Source organism: Balaenoptera musculus, chromosome 11 (genome assembly GCF_009873245.2).
Source record: "Balaenoptera musculus isolate JJ_BM4_2016_0621 chromosome 11, mBalMus1.pri.v3, whole genome shotgun sequence".
Lineage (NCBI taxonomy): Eukaryota > Metazoa > Chordata > Mammalia > Artiodactyla > Balaenopteridae > Balaenoptera > Balaenoptera musculus.
Genome location: NC_045795.1, coordinates 42,620,999 through 42,634,127, shown reverse-complemented (window position 1 = coordinate 42,634,127; position 13,129 = coordinate 42,620,999). Strand labels below are relative to the sequence as shown.

General features: G+C 38.8%; 1 protein-coding gene across 2 annotated transcripts in view; it reads right to left on the bottom strand.

Annotated features, from left to right (window-relative positions):
• The window catches only part of HCRTR2 (hypocretin receptor 2), a 111,969-nt gene extending 99,451 nt beyond the window's left edge, over positions 1–12,518 (bottom strand). The window contains exon 1 of one of the 2 annotated variants that reach the window (XM_036869501.1): positions 12,289–12,518. In XM_036869501.1, the coding sequence (XP_036725396.1) occupies positions 12,289–12,511 (223 nt within the window). In that variant the 5' untranslated portion in view covers positions 12,512–12,518. The remainder of the gene's footprint in view (positions 1–12,288) is intronic. The other variant, XM_036869500.1, reaches the window with a different exon arrangement.
• Positions 12,519–13,129: the final 611 nt, after the last annotated feature.

Below are 13,129 nucleotides of genomic sequence, written 5' to 3'. Positions count from 1 at the left end.
CTGTAAATTAGACAAAATGAAAAGAGAGAGAAATATCTTGCAGGCAAAGGAGCAAGAAAAAAACCCCCACAAGAACAAATAAATAAAGAGGAAATAGACAAACTACTTGAAAAAGAATTCAAAGTAGTGATAGTAAAGATGATTCAAGATCTTAGAAACAGGATCGAGCAAATACAAGAAAGTTTTAACAAGGACCTAGAAGAACTAAAGAGCAAACAAACAGTAGTAAAAAACAAAATAACTGAAATTAAAAATACTCTAGAAGGTATTAATAGCAGAATAACTGAGGCAGAAAAACAGATAAGTGAGCTGGAAGATAGAATAGTAGAAATAACTGCCACAGAGAAGAATAAAGAAAAAAGAATGGAGGACAGTCTCAGAGACCTCTGGGACAATAATAAGTGCACCAAATTTTGAATAATAGGAGCCCCAGAAGAAGAAGAAAAAAAGAAAGGGTCTGAAAAAATATTTGAGGAGATTATAGTTGAAAACTTCCCCAACATTGGAAAGGACATAGTCAATCAAGTCCAGGAAGCACAGAGAGTCCTATACAGGATAAATCCAAGGAGAAACACACCGAGACACATATTAATCAAACTAACAAAAATTAAACATAAAGAAAAAATATTAAAAGCAGCAAGGGAAAAGCAACAAATAACACACAAGGGAATCCCCAAAAGGTTAAGAGCTGATCTTTCAGCAGAAGCTCTACAGGCCAGAAGAGAGTGGCAAGATATATTTAAAGAGATGAAAGGGAAAAACCTACAACCAAGTTTACTCTACCAGCAAGGATCTCATTCAGATTTGATGGAGAAATCAATAGCTTTACAGATAAGAAAAAGTAAAAACAGTTCAGCACCACCAAGCCAGCTTTATAACAAATGCTAAAGGAACTTCTCTAGGCAGGAAACACAAGAGAAGGAAAAGACCTACAAAAACAAACTGAAAACAATTAAGAAAATGGTAACAGGAACACACATATCAATAATTACCTTAAATATAAATGGATTAAATGTCCCAACCAAAGGACACAGACTGGCTAAATGGATACAAAAACAAGACCTGTTTATATGCTGTCTACAAGAGACCCACTTCAGAGCTAGGGACACATACAGGCTGAAAGTGAGGGGATGGAAATAGATATTCCATGCAAATGGAAATCAAAAGAAAGCTGGAGTAGCAATACTCATATCAGACAAAAACGACTTTAAAATAAAGACTATTGCAAGGACACTACATAATGATCAAGGGATCAATCCAAGAAGAAGATATAACAATTGTAAATATTTATGCACCGAAAAAATGAGCACCTCAATACATAATGCAAATGCTAACAGCCATAAAATGAGAAATCAACAGTAACATAATAATAGTAAGGGACTTTAACTCACCAATTTCACTAATGGACAAATAAACAAAAATGAAAATAAATAAGGAAACACAAGCTTTAAATGACACATTACACCAAATGGGCTTAATTGATATTTATAGGACATTCCATCCAAAAACAACAGAATACACTATCTTCTCAAGTGCACACAAAACATTCTCCAGGATAGGGCATATCTTGGGTTACAAATCAAGCCTCAGTAAATTTAAGAAAATTGAAATCATATCAAGCATCTTTTCTGACCACAACTCTATGAGACTAGATAACAAGTACAGGAAAAAAATCTGTAAAAAATACAAACACATGGAGGCTAAACAATATGTTACTAAACAACAAGGAGGTCACTGAAGAAATCAAAGAGGAAATCAAAAAATACCTAGAAACAAATGACAATGAAAACATGATGGCCCAAAACTAATGGGATGCAGCAAAAGCAGTTCTAAGAGGGAAGTTTATAGCAATACAATGCTACCTCAAGAAACAATAAAAATCTCAAATAAACAGCCTAACCTTATACCTAAAGCAATTAGAGAAAGAAGAACAAAATAACCCCAAAGTTAGCAGAAGGAAGAAAATCATGAAGATCAGATAAGAAATAAATGAAAAAGAAATGAATGAAACAATAGCAAAGATCAATAAAATAAAAGCTGGTTCTTTGAGAAGATAAACAAAATAGATAAACTATTAACTAGACTCATCAGGAAAAAAAGGGAGAAAACTCAACTCAACAGAATTAGAAAGGAAAAAGGAGAAGTAATAACTGACACTGCAGAAATACAAAGGATCATGAGGGACTACATGACAATAAAATGGGCAACCTGGAAGAAATGGACAAATTCCTAGAAATGCACAACCTTCCAAGACTGAACCACGAAGAAATAGAAAATATAAACAGACCAATCACAAGCACTGAAATTGAAACTATGATTAAAAATCTTCCAACAAACAAAACCCCAGGATCTTATGGCTTCACAGGAGAATTCTATCAAACATTTAGAGAAGAGTTAACACCCATCCTTCTCAAACTCTTCCAAAGTATATCAGAGGGAGGAACACTCCCAAACTCATTCTACAAGACCACCATCACCCTGATACCAAAACCAGACAAAGATGCCACAAAGAAAGAAAACTACAGGCCAATATCACTGATGAACATAGATGCAAAAATCCTCAACAAAATACTAGCAAACAGAATCCAACAGCACATTAAAAGGATCATAACCCACGATCAAGTGTGGTTTATCCCAGGAATGCAAGGATTCTTCAATATAGACATATCAATCAATGTGATATACCGTATTGACAAGTTGAAGAATAAAAAGGATACAATCATCTCAATAGATGCAGAAAAAGCTTCTGACAAAATTGAACACCAATTTATGATAAAAACTCTCCAGAAAGTGCACATACAGGGAACCTATATCAAGGTAATAAAGGCCATATATGACAAACCCAGAGCCAACATCATTCTCAATGGTTAAAAACTGAAACCATTTCCTCTAAGATCAGGAGCAAGACAAGAGTACCCACTCTCACCACTGTTATTCAACATAGTTTTGGAAGTTTTAGCCACAGCAATCAAAGAAGAAAAATAAATAAAAGGAATCGAAATTGGAAAAGAAGAAGTTAAACTGTCACTGTTTGCAGATGACATGATACTATACAGAGAAAATCCTAAGGATGCCAACAGAAAGCAACTAGAGCTAATCAGTAAATTTGGTAGAGTAGCAGGATACAAAATTAATGCACAGAAATCTCTTGCATTCCTATACTCTAACAACAAAAAATCTGAAAGTGAAATTAAGAAAACACTCCCATTTACCACTGCAACCAAAAGAATAAAATACTTAGGAATAAACCAACCTAAGGAGGTGAAAGACCTGTATGCAGAAAACTATAAGACACTGATGAAAGAAATAAAGGCAATACAAACACAAGGAGAGATATACCATGTTCTTGGATTGGAACAATCAACTTTGTGAAAATGACTACACTATCCAAAGCAATCTACAGATTCAATGCAATCTCTATCAAATTACCAATGTCATTTTTCACAGAAGTAGAACAAATAATTTCACAATTTGTATGGAGACACAAAAGACCCCAAATAGCAAAAGCAATCTTGAGAAAGAAAAACAGAGCTGGAGGAATCAGGCTCCCGGACTTCAGACTACACTACAAAGCTACAGTAATCAAGACAGTATGTTACTGGCACAAAAACAGAAGTATAGATAAATGGAACAGGATAGAAAGGCCAGAGATAAACTCACACACATATGGTCACCTTATCTTTGACAAAGGAGGTAAGAATATACAATGGAGAAAAAACAGCCTCTTCAATAAGTGGTGCTGGGAAACATGGATAGATACATATAAAAGAATGAAATTAGAACACACCCTAACACCATACACAAAAATAAACTCATAATGGATTAAAGACCTAAATGAAAGGCCAGACACTATAAAACTCTTAGAGGAAAACATAGGAAGAACACTCTTTGACATAAATCACAGCAAGATCCTTTTTTGACTCACCTCCTGGAGAAATGAAAATAAAAACAAAAATAAACAAATGGGGCCTAATGAAACTTAAAAGCTTTTGCACAGTAAAGCAAACCATAAACCTGGCTAAAAGACAGCCCTCAGAATGGGAGAAAATATTTGCAAATGAAGCAAGTGACAAAGGATTAATCTCCAAAATATAGAAGCAGCTCATGCAGCTCAATGTCAATAAAACCCCAGCCCAATCCAAAAATGGGTGGGAGACCTAAATAGACATTTTTCCAAGGAAGACATACAGATGGCCAACAAACACATGAAAAGATGCTCAACATCACTAATCATTAGAGAAATGCAAATCAAAACCATGGTGAGGTATCACCTCACACCAGTCAGAATGGCCATCATCAAAAAATCTAGAAATAATAAATGCTGGAGAGGGTGTAGAGAAAAGGGAACCATCTTGCACTTTTGGTCAGAATGTAAATTGATAAAGCCACTATGGAGAACAGTATGGAGGTTCTTTAAAAAACTAAAAATAGAACTACCATACGACCCAGCAATCCCACTACTGGACATACACCCTGAGAAAACCATAGTTCAAAAAGAGTCATGTACCACAATGTTCACTGCAGGACTATTTACAATAGACAGGACATGGAAGCAACCTAAGTGTCCATCGACAGATGCGTGGATAAAGAAGATGTGGCACATATATACAATGGAATATTACTCAGCCATAAAACGGAAAGAAATTGAGTTCTTTGTAATGAGGTGGATGGACCTAGAGTCTGTCATACAGAGTGAAGTAAGTCAGAAAGAGAAAAACAAATACTGTATGCTAATGCATATATATGGAGTCTGAAAAAACAGTACTGATGAACCTAGTGGCAGGGCAGGAATAAAGATACAGACGTGGAGAACGGACTTGAGGATACGGGGCGGGGAAAGGGAAGCTGGGAAGAAGTGAGAGGGTAGCACTGACATATAAACACTACCAAATGTAAAGTGGATGGCTAGTGGGAAGCTCCTGCATAGCACAGGGAGACCACATCGATGCTTTGTGATGACCTAGAGGGTAGGATGTGGAGGGTGGGAGCGAGGCTTAAGAGGGAGGGGATATGGGTATATATGTACACATGTAGCTGATTCACTTTGTTGTACAGCAGAAACTAACACAACATTGTAAAGCAATTATACTCCAGTAAAGATGAAGAAAAAAAGGTAAGACATCGAAAAAAAGATAAAACATCAAAAAAAAAAAGAATTAACTTCTTATTTTAAATTAAAACATTGGATTTATTTATTTATTTATTTATTTACTTATATGCCAATTTTGTAAATCTGGTTAATGTGCGTCTGTACTCAGAATGTTGACAAAATCAGGTACCAAAGACATTGTAGCCAAAGGTCAGACAAAGGGAGTTAGTATCCTTACCCTGACTTCTTGGAATATAGGATGCTCGTAAGGTTTTCCAAAGCAGACACACAATCCCTGGATATTTCTATGTAGTCAAACTTTTCTTTTAAATTGATTTCAAATCATTTCAGGCACGTAAATTTTTACACTAAATACAACCTACCTCATTAGATTGTTCTGAAGAATAAATGAGGCAATGTATGTAACAATGTCTTCTGAAGAGTAACATAATATTTAAACATTAAATATTGTTCATATGTATGTGATATTGAAAGCAAATTACTGGAAAAGACTCAGTGATAGTAATCCAAAAATATTTTCAAGAATAGAGTACATATTTATTCTGAATAGTTTTGATTTTTTGTTTATGGGGAAACAGTTCAAATGGAAAAAAATTTAATGGTATTTAAATATATATCCAACCCGTTTACTTGGTCAAGATATGATCTCTCATTGGGAACAAAGGTGAAATGAATAAATTCAGTCCTAAGAGTCAGCTATCCAAAAGACTGGTCATATATGTCATGTATTTCATCCAATAGCCTCTCAAAGTGTTCCACTGTCAGTGTCTAAAGTTCATTTCATTTATGGTGTTATGGGTAATGCCTCTTTGGACATATAAAATACCATTATGCTCCAGGAGCAGTATTATGTGATATAATGATTGACCTATGCAGTCAAATCAATAGAAACTTATGATTTTTTAAAAAGTTAACATTAATTCCATCAGAAAAAGAAAAAAAATGTGAGTAGGTTTGGAAGCCAAAGGAGGAACAAAACAATCTTTAGGTTATCTGAGATAATAAATGTTTACGTCCTCAGTCTTTAATGGTCTCTAAAGACAGCACCTTAAGTAACAAAATAATCCTTGGCCACAATTATCTAACATTTATCCAGAGAGTCACCCCCCTTGAACAGGCAAAAGCCTTTTTGGCAACACTTATTTTTACCTTGAAATTTTCTCTTGTAAAGTAACTCTAGCCTGACCTTGATTAACTTATCAAATGAGCTCATCCTCCAAGCTGAAGGACTATAGTCTATCAGAGGAATAGCATGGCAACCGGCCAGCACAGCTCCATAGATCGTCTGGAGGGCACACCTCAGTAACATTCCCATTCTCTCTTTTCTTTCCTTTTTCTTGGTCAGGATTAGAAGCATGGGACAGAGTCAGGATGACAAAGGTGGGCCATGGAACCAGATAAATCCATATTAGAAACCTAGTGCTGATACTTACAGTCTGACTAAACTTTGGAACTAGTTAAAATAGCTTTTTGGATTCATGTTTCTCATTTGTAAATCAAAGCTATTAATCTCCTTGTTATAAGTTTGTCATGAGGCATCAAGGAAACATATATATTCATCATGGAACCTAGCTTCCAAGACCTGGCATATAGTACTCCATAAATATTCTTCATTTTCCTTTGCAGCAAGAAGAGGAGTTGGAGATGAATAACTACCCTTTGTTTCACCTATCACATGTCATTAACTGGACCTCACCAGTGAGACGTTATTCAACAGAGCCAGCATCCCTAATGTTGGGGAGTATGTCAGAATTCTACAGGAAGAAGGATGGAAAGGTCGTCTCTCACCAGTGAAATAACACCAGTGGTGGATACTCCTGAAATCTGAGGAGCTGAGTAAGAATTCAGGGACTTTGGAATGCTAACGTAACTGTAGTATGTGATGATTTGCAAATATGTTCTGAAATATGAACTAATAAAACTTCACATAAACATATAAAACACATATGTATGCCCTAATAAAATCAATAAAATTTCTAAAAACTTCATGTATTTGTATTTGAGTGTTAGATTTAGCCTGTCTTATACATTGGTAACATTTTCATTTATTTCACTTTCCTCTTTTTTTTTCAAATATAGAAAAAACCCATTCCATTTAAATTATCAGTAGCACATGTTATTTCATTATTGTCTTCCCATGGTAAATGTTGCTGTTATCTATGAGACAGCCATTTAAAAAGTTATCACTGAGATTCTGTTCAAGTTGAAAACATGATTTATTTTACCCGGAAAAACTAAGCGGCTATGATTTGCTAAAAATGTGGAGGTGTCAGTTTAACTCTTATTCAGGTAAGCATGCTTTGCATTCTGTAACTAAAATCATACAAGTTTAAAGCTTAGTGGCTAATCTTACCTTTTATGGTTACTGTTCATGACTTCTATCAGGTCTTGGCAGAGATCAGTAATGTATTATCTCTAACCTCTTTCTGCTTCCTGTGTAGGAAAGGGTGGGTTTTAAAAGACCCACAGAGCTGAGATGGGCTTTGGGACAAGTAGAAAAGAAAGGTCTCAGACTTAGGAGCAGCGGGAACTTGCAACTCTGCCATTGCCATGTCTGGGGCATACGATTAGCTCTGTAAGAGGCAACCCTATTCCAGGTATTCCCCCCATCCCACCTACCCAGTTTAGTTTAACTCTTATTGGATACATTTATTAATGGGCAGTGTGCTTTAACTGAGTTAAATCAATATGTTATCTCTGTGTGTGTGTACGGGCACGCTGTTTAAAACATCAATAGTGATAGACTGACCAGCTAACATTTCAGAAACTCTGAGTTAATGGAACCTAGAGCAGGCAAATGTAAACAGAGAGAAAGAGAGAAAATCATCATGATAGTTAGGAATGACTTACACATAGAGGTGGGAAGGCAATGTTAAGTAGTCAGCATGATGCGCTAAACATCTGATTGTGGTGAGTGGGTGGAGCTGGTATGGAAAAGAAGAGTAACAGGTGCCAACACCATGTTACTAACAGCTTTTATGAAAACACTCAATTGAGAAAAATGCCAGAGTAGAGGCCATAAAGAGCTACAGAGCTACAGACTGGCCATGGAGGAACAGGATGTCTACCAACCACATCAAGAAGGGATTTCAATAGTGGGAATGAAGAGATAGAAATTGGCATTCAGTGTCTACTGTGTCAAGAAAAGAAAAAATTATATATATTTGTGTGTACTCCTCTAAATATCTCTGTAGAGGATTTCACATATATATCCTCATAGGATTTTTATAAGGCAGGCTTTATTTTTTATTTTTTCAATTTATTTGATTCAAGTATAGTTGATTTACAATGTTGTATTTATTTCTGCTGTACAGCAAAGTGATTCAGTTATAGACATATAGATGTTCTTTTTCATATTCTTTTCCACTATGGTTTATCACAAGATATTGAATATTGTTCCATGTGCTGTACAGTAGGGCCTTGTTTTCTATCCATTCTCTATATAATAGTTTGCATCTGTTAACCCCAAACTCCCATTAATCCATCCCTCCCCCACCACCTCTCCCCCTTGGCAACCACAAGTCTATTCTCTGTGTCTGTGAGTCAAGGCAGGCATTATTAACCATAACTTTCAGTTGGAAAAAACAGGCTCAGAGAGTTTGTTAACTTGCTAATGCCACATAAGAAGTGAGAAGCACAGCTGGACTGATGTCATTTGTTGACTGCTCTCCTCATTTTTTCGTATGAAGATGACAACAGGGAAGATAGAAGCATTCCAGGTGAAAATCATATATTTGAATGTGGAAGTAAGAGAAGCAGAGAATTGTTCATTTCGTCCAGATGTTTAACACTTGAACTGACTAGAACCCATCTCTCCATCCAGTTTCTACTAAAGGAATAGTAGGAATGACATCAAACATATTTCCTTGAGTGTCCCCAAGAACTTTCCCCCTACACACATTAATTTTAAAAACATAACATTGCTCAAAATGTACTGGTCAGATAACTGAATGCATCTACTTGGCTAAAGTACAAGACATACTTAGGAATAGGTTATATGTGACATAATTTTGAAGATACTGGAAAAACACTGTTTCCAGAAAGAACCTGTCCCATCTTCCTTCCTAGGATTTAAAATTCTATAATTAGACGTGTATATGTTTTTATTAGGATGCATATAATCATGAAATTGCATGTAATTTTTTGCCTTATTTTGAATGACTTTTATCAACATTTTTTCCAATAAACTGCTTTCTAGCTTGGGAAAGAAGCATCTGATAATGGGGAGGGTATATAATGAGAGAGGCACCATAGAGAGCGGAAGAATAGGTGGGTATGATCAAGACCTTGTCATTCTGCTCACAAAAGGACATTGTGGAAGTAATGACTTCTAACTGATTACACTATATTTGTAAGTTCAACAAGGTTGAGATTTTCCAAGTAGTCAGTTACATGAAAGTACAAGTGGTAAGCGGACCTGAAGGGTCAGTGATTACATCCACTGCTTACACGGTGGTATTTCACCTTCATACCCAATGTTGACTCTTTTATCTTGCATAAATAATGTGATTTCTTGTCCTGTCATTCTCTGCATAAAATGACATACCAGGGGGGCAAAAAAGCAATTCTCAATCTAATCTGTTTTGCAAATTTGACAGTGACTTCAAAGAGCAGGAAGTTGTCTGTGAGTAATGACACTGCTTATTTGTTTAAATGTCAAACTTAAACCTCATCAACTTTCAGGGAATATGTCCACAAAGAGTATGGGTTTCAGTTCAGCCAGAGAGGATTTCAGTGTCATTCAGTTTTGAGGAAAACAGCTGTCAGTTTCATGAAAACAAAGAGCTTTGAGTATATCTTTTTTTTTTTTTAAGCTGAATAAAATTGGACATTTCAGCACTTGGGGCTGTGGACAGTGCTCTCTCACTTGACATTATGAAACATCTACTCTAGAGATGTTTCTTTCTTGAGACTAAAACACTCCTCAGGCTAGCAAACATGCACCCCTAAACTATGCAATTAGGATATGAAGACCATGCATCACAGGTCTGTGCAAGCCAGAATAAAATAACAGCAAAAAGGAGCAAATTTTATCACAGAGGTTAAGTCTAAAATACGATTAGGGAAGGAAAATAATTATGATTTGTAGCTATTCCTGCAAAACACGTCAAAATTTTACTGCAATGCAATAACGTTCCTCCCTCAGTGGGTTTTTGTTGGAAAGAATCACAGAACCATTAACCCCTCATGGTAATTTATTAATAGTGGGCATAGATGCAAGGGAGAAAGGAAATACATTTAATAGGCTTGCAGACACTGGGAACAAAGAATTAATTCTCTATATGCTTTCTAAATCTAGAGTGGAATATCAGTGAAGAATTCTGGACCTGAGGTCAGAAGAAATGGAACTGAATCTGAATGATGTTCCTTAATAAGTCATTTCATTTCTCCAAGTCTTGCTTCTTCTGTCAAATGTGGGTTACTCTGAGGTTAAGTGAGAGAGTGTATGGTAAGGAGTCTGGCACAGAGTAGGTATTCATAGATGTTCAATTTTGATTATTCACTTATCATTAAGTATTAGCATAATGCAATGAAATGTTGCTATGCTAGTAGCCATGTATCTTAATTATTATAACTCTAAGCATGGATGACAAGGAGAAGGGGAACAAGAAAAGCATTGTGATTAACAGACTTATCCTTACAACTGGTCCTAACCATGCGTATTTCCACTTTTCACCTTGTCTGCCTCCTCAAAAGATTTCCTTTATGTTTGCCTTTAAAAAAAACAGCAACAAAATTAAAATAGCCTGAAAAATATATAGACAGAGCCAACTACAGTTCTCAGAGGATTCTTATCTTTCTTGTCAAATAATATTCTACCAGCTCTCTCGGGAATGCCTTTCAGTCACATACTACCAACTATTCTGCCTCCTGAATTGGCGAGGGACTACTTTGAATGCTTCTTACCCAGACTGACACATATGGGGAGAGAAGGTAAAAATCAGGCTAGCGCTGAGAGCCTGATAAGTCTCTTATCATCTTCCACTGCAGCTACAAAGTCTTTACTTTGGACTTCAACACCTCCCAGCCTATTCCACCTCACTCATCTTCTCCCCCTTTTTGTAACTGAAAATCAAGAGCATCTTCTCCTAGCCTCCCCCATCTCCTGTCATTTTCCACAGAGATTCCCTCCACACTGCTCTCTGCATTTAAACGCCTCCTACTCTCCATTCATCAAGGTGCATGCTCCTTCCATTCACAATTTATGTTCAATCGTCCCTCCCTTCCAAAGCCCCTGGTTTTTTGTGTGTGTTTGTTTGTTTGTTTTTAAGTGGATTTCCCAGCTGCCCTAATACACTCCATCACCACAGCCACCATCTAGCCACGGCACCACTTCTTCAACCCTCAGAAATTGTGCAGAGGTGGGGAGTGGGAGAGGAAATTTATGTTTGCATACCAACCTAGACAGGGACAAATAGTGAGAACCTAGCACAAAGCTTGGTCTGGTCTTTGGAAAACAAGAAATCAGCTGCAAATATTTCCCGAGCCTGGAAACAAGCATGCTCTGGAAAATACATGGGTACAGTGGATAAATGAGTGAATGGACGGAGGGATGAATGATTGCGATCTCCTTGGTACTTTTCTCAGAGGCCCCTCCTCCTTGCTCGCTCCCGGCATGACTCCTGTTTAATTCAGCTTCAGTGCATGAGTGCACCTCCCTGCTTTGCCTCTCCTCCCACTCCCTGCCCTTTCATTACCACCTCTGGACACAGCCTCAACCCCTCGCCAAAGGGCACTGTACCGGGCTCACAAATCCTTTGTGACTTCCACAGCCCAGGAGAGCTTGCTCCTAAGGGGCACAGCTTCTCATCCTGCCAGCCCGACCTCTCCCCACCCCCGAAACACTCGGCCACGTTACACAAAAGGATGACTAATTCCCCCGCACTCCAGCAAATCCACCTGGAGAGCCCTGCCTCTGCCCCTTGCCCCGCGCTTGGAACCTTGGTGCTCCCAAAGGCAACGCGGCTCCCCGCGGCTCCCTGCAGAAAAAGGGATCACCATTCCAGGGCTCGGTCCTGGTTCGTAAAATCAGAAAACTTTTTTTTTTTTTTTGAATATAACCCCACCCCGAGAGCAGCCACCTCTTTGTGTGCATCCCTGGGGGGAGGAGGGGTCTTGGCAGCCAGGGGTGCGTGGACTTGGCAGCCCCTGCCTGGGGCTGCCCGGCGGACACTCACCCAGGACGTTCCCGATGAGAGCCACCACGAACACGATGATGTAGCCGGCGATCAGGACCCACTCGTATTCTTTGGGGTGGAGGTATTCCCTCCACAGGTACCGCAGGAATTCCTCGTCGTCATAGTCGGTGGGGTTTAAAAAGGGCTCTTGAGTTTCATTCAGCTCCGGAGCAGATGACCAGTTGCGACAAGGGGGGGAGTCCTCCAATTTGGTGCCGGACATCACGGGCTCCAGTCCGGGTCGGCTCAGTGCTGCAAGCGGCTCGGCCCCTGCCCCATGGGCGCCGCGGTCTGCGGCGTGAGGAGGCGCGGACAGGCGACCAGGGGCTCAGGAGCAGAAAATGACGTGAAAAGTTACGGAGCCAATGCCTCCGAGTCTCCCGCCCGCCGGGCAACTCGTACGCCGGCGGGGCTGTGTCTGCAGGCGATGTTGCACCGGGAGGCGAGGAGGCTGAGCATGCAGGGACCGGGCACTGGAGGCTGCAGGAGGGACACCGGGAGGGGAAACTGCTACCTCGGCTCCGGCTCAATGACTCCTCATTCCAGCGCGGAGTTCGCAGCCCACAGCCTCCTCCCGCGCCCGGGAGAGCTGGGGCTGAAGAAGGAAAAAAAAAAAAAAAAAAAGTGAAAATGATATTAACCTGTTTCTCCGTGGGTTCCATCTCCCTCTTTTCTACTTCTTTCTTGTTCCTGCATTTCTCAAGTGCAGTTTCTGTAAACACAGACTTGTGTAGGTCTGTGGACATGGCAAGCCTGGCAACACAGGATTAATATAGGATTTGCGGATGCTTTTGTCTGGGACAGGTAAATAGAAAGTAATGAGGGGCAGCCACTGTGTTCC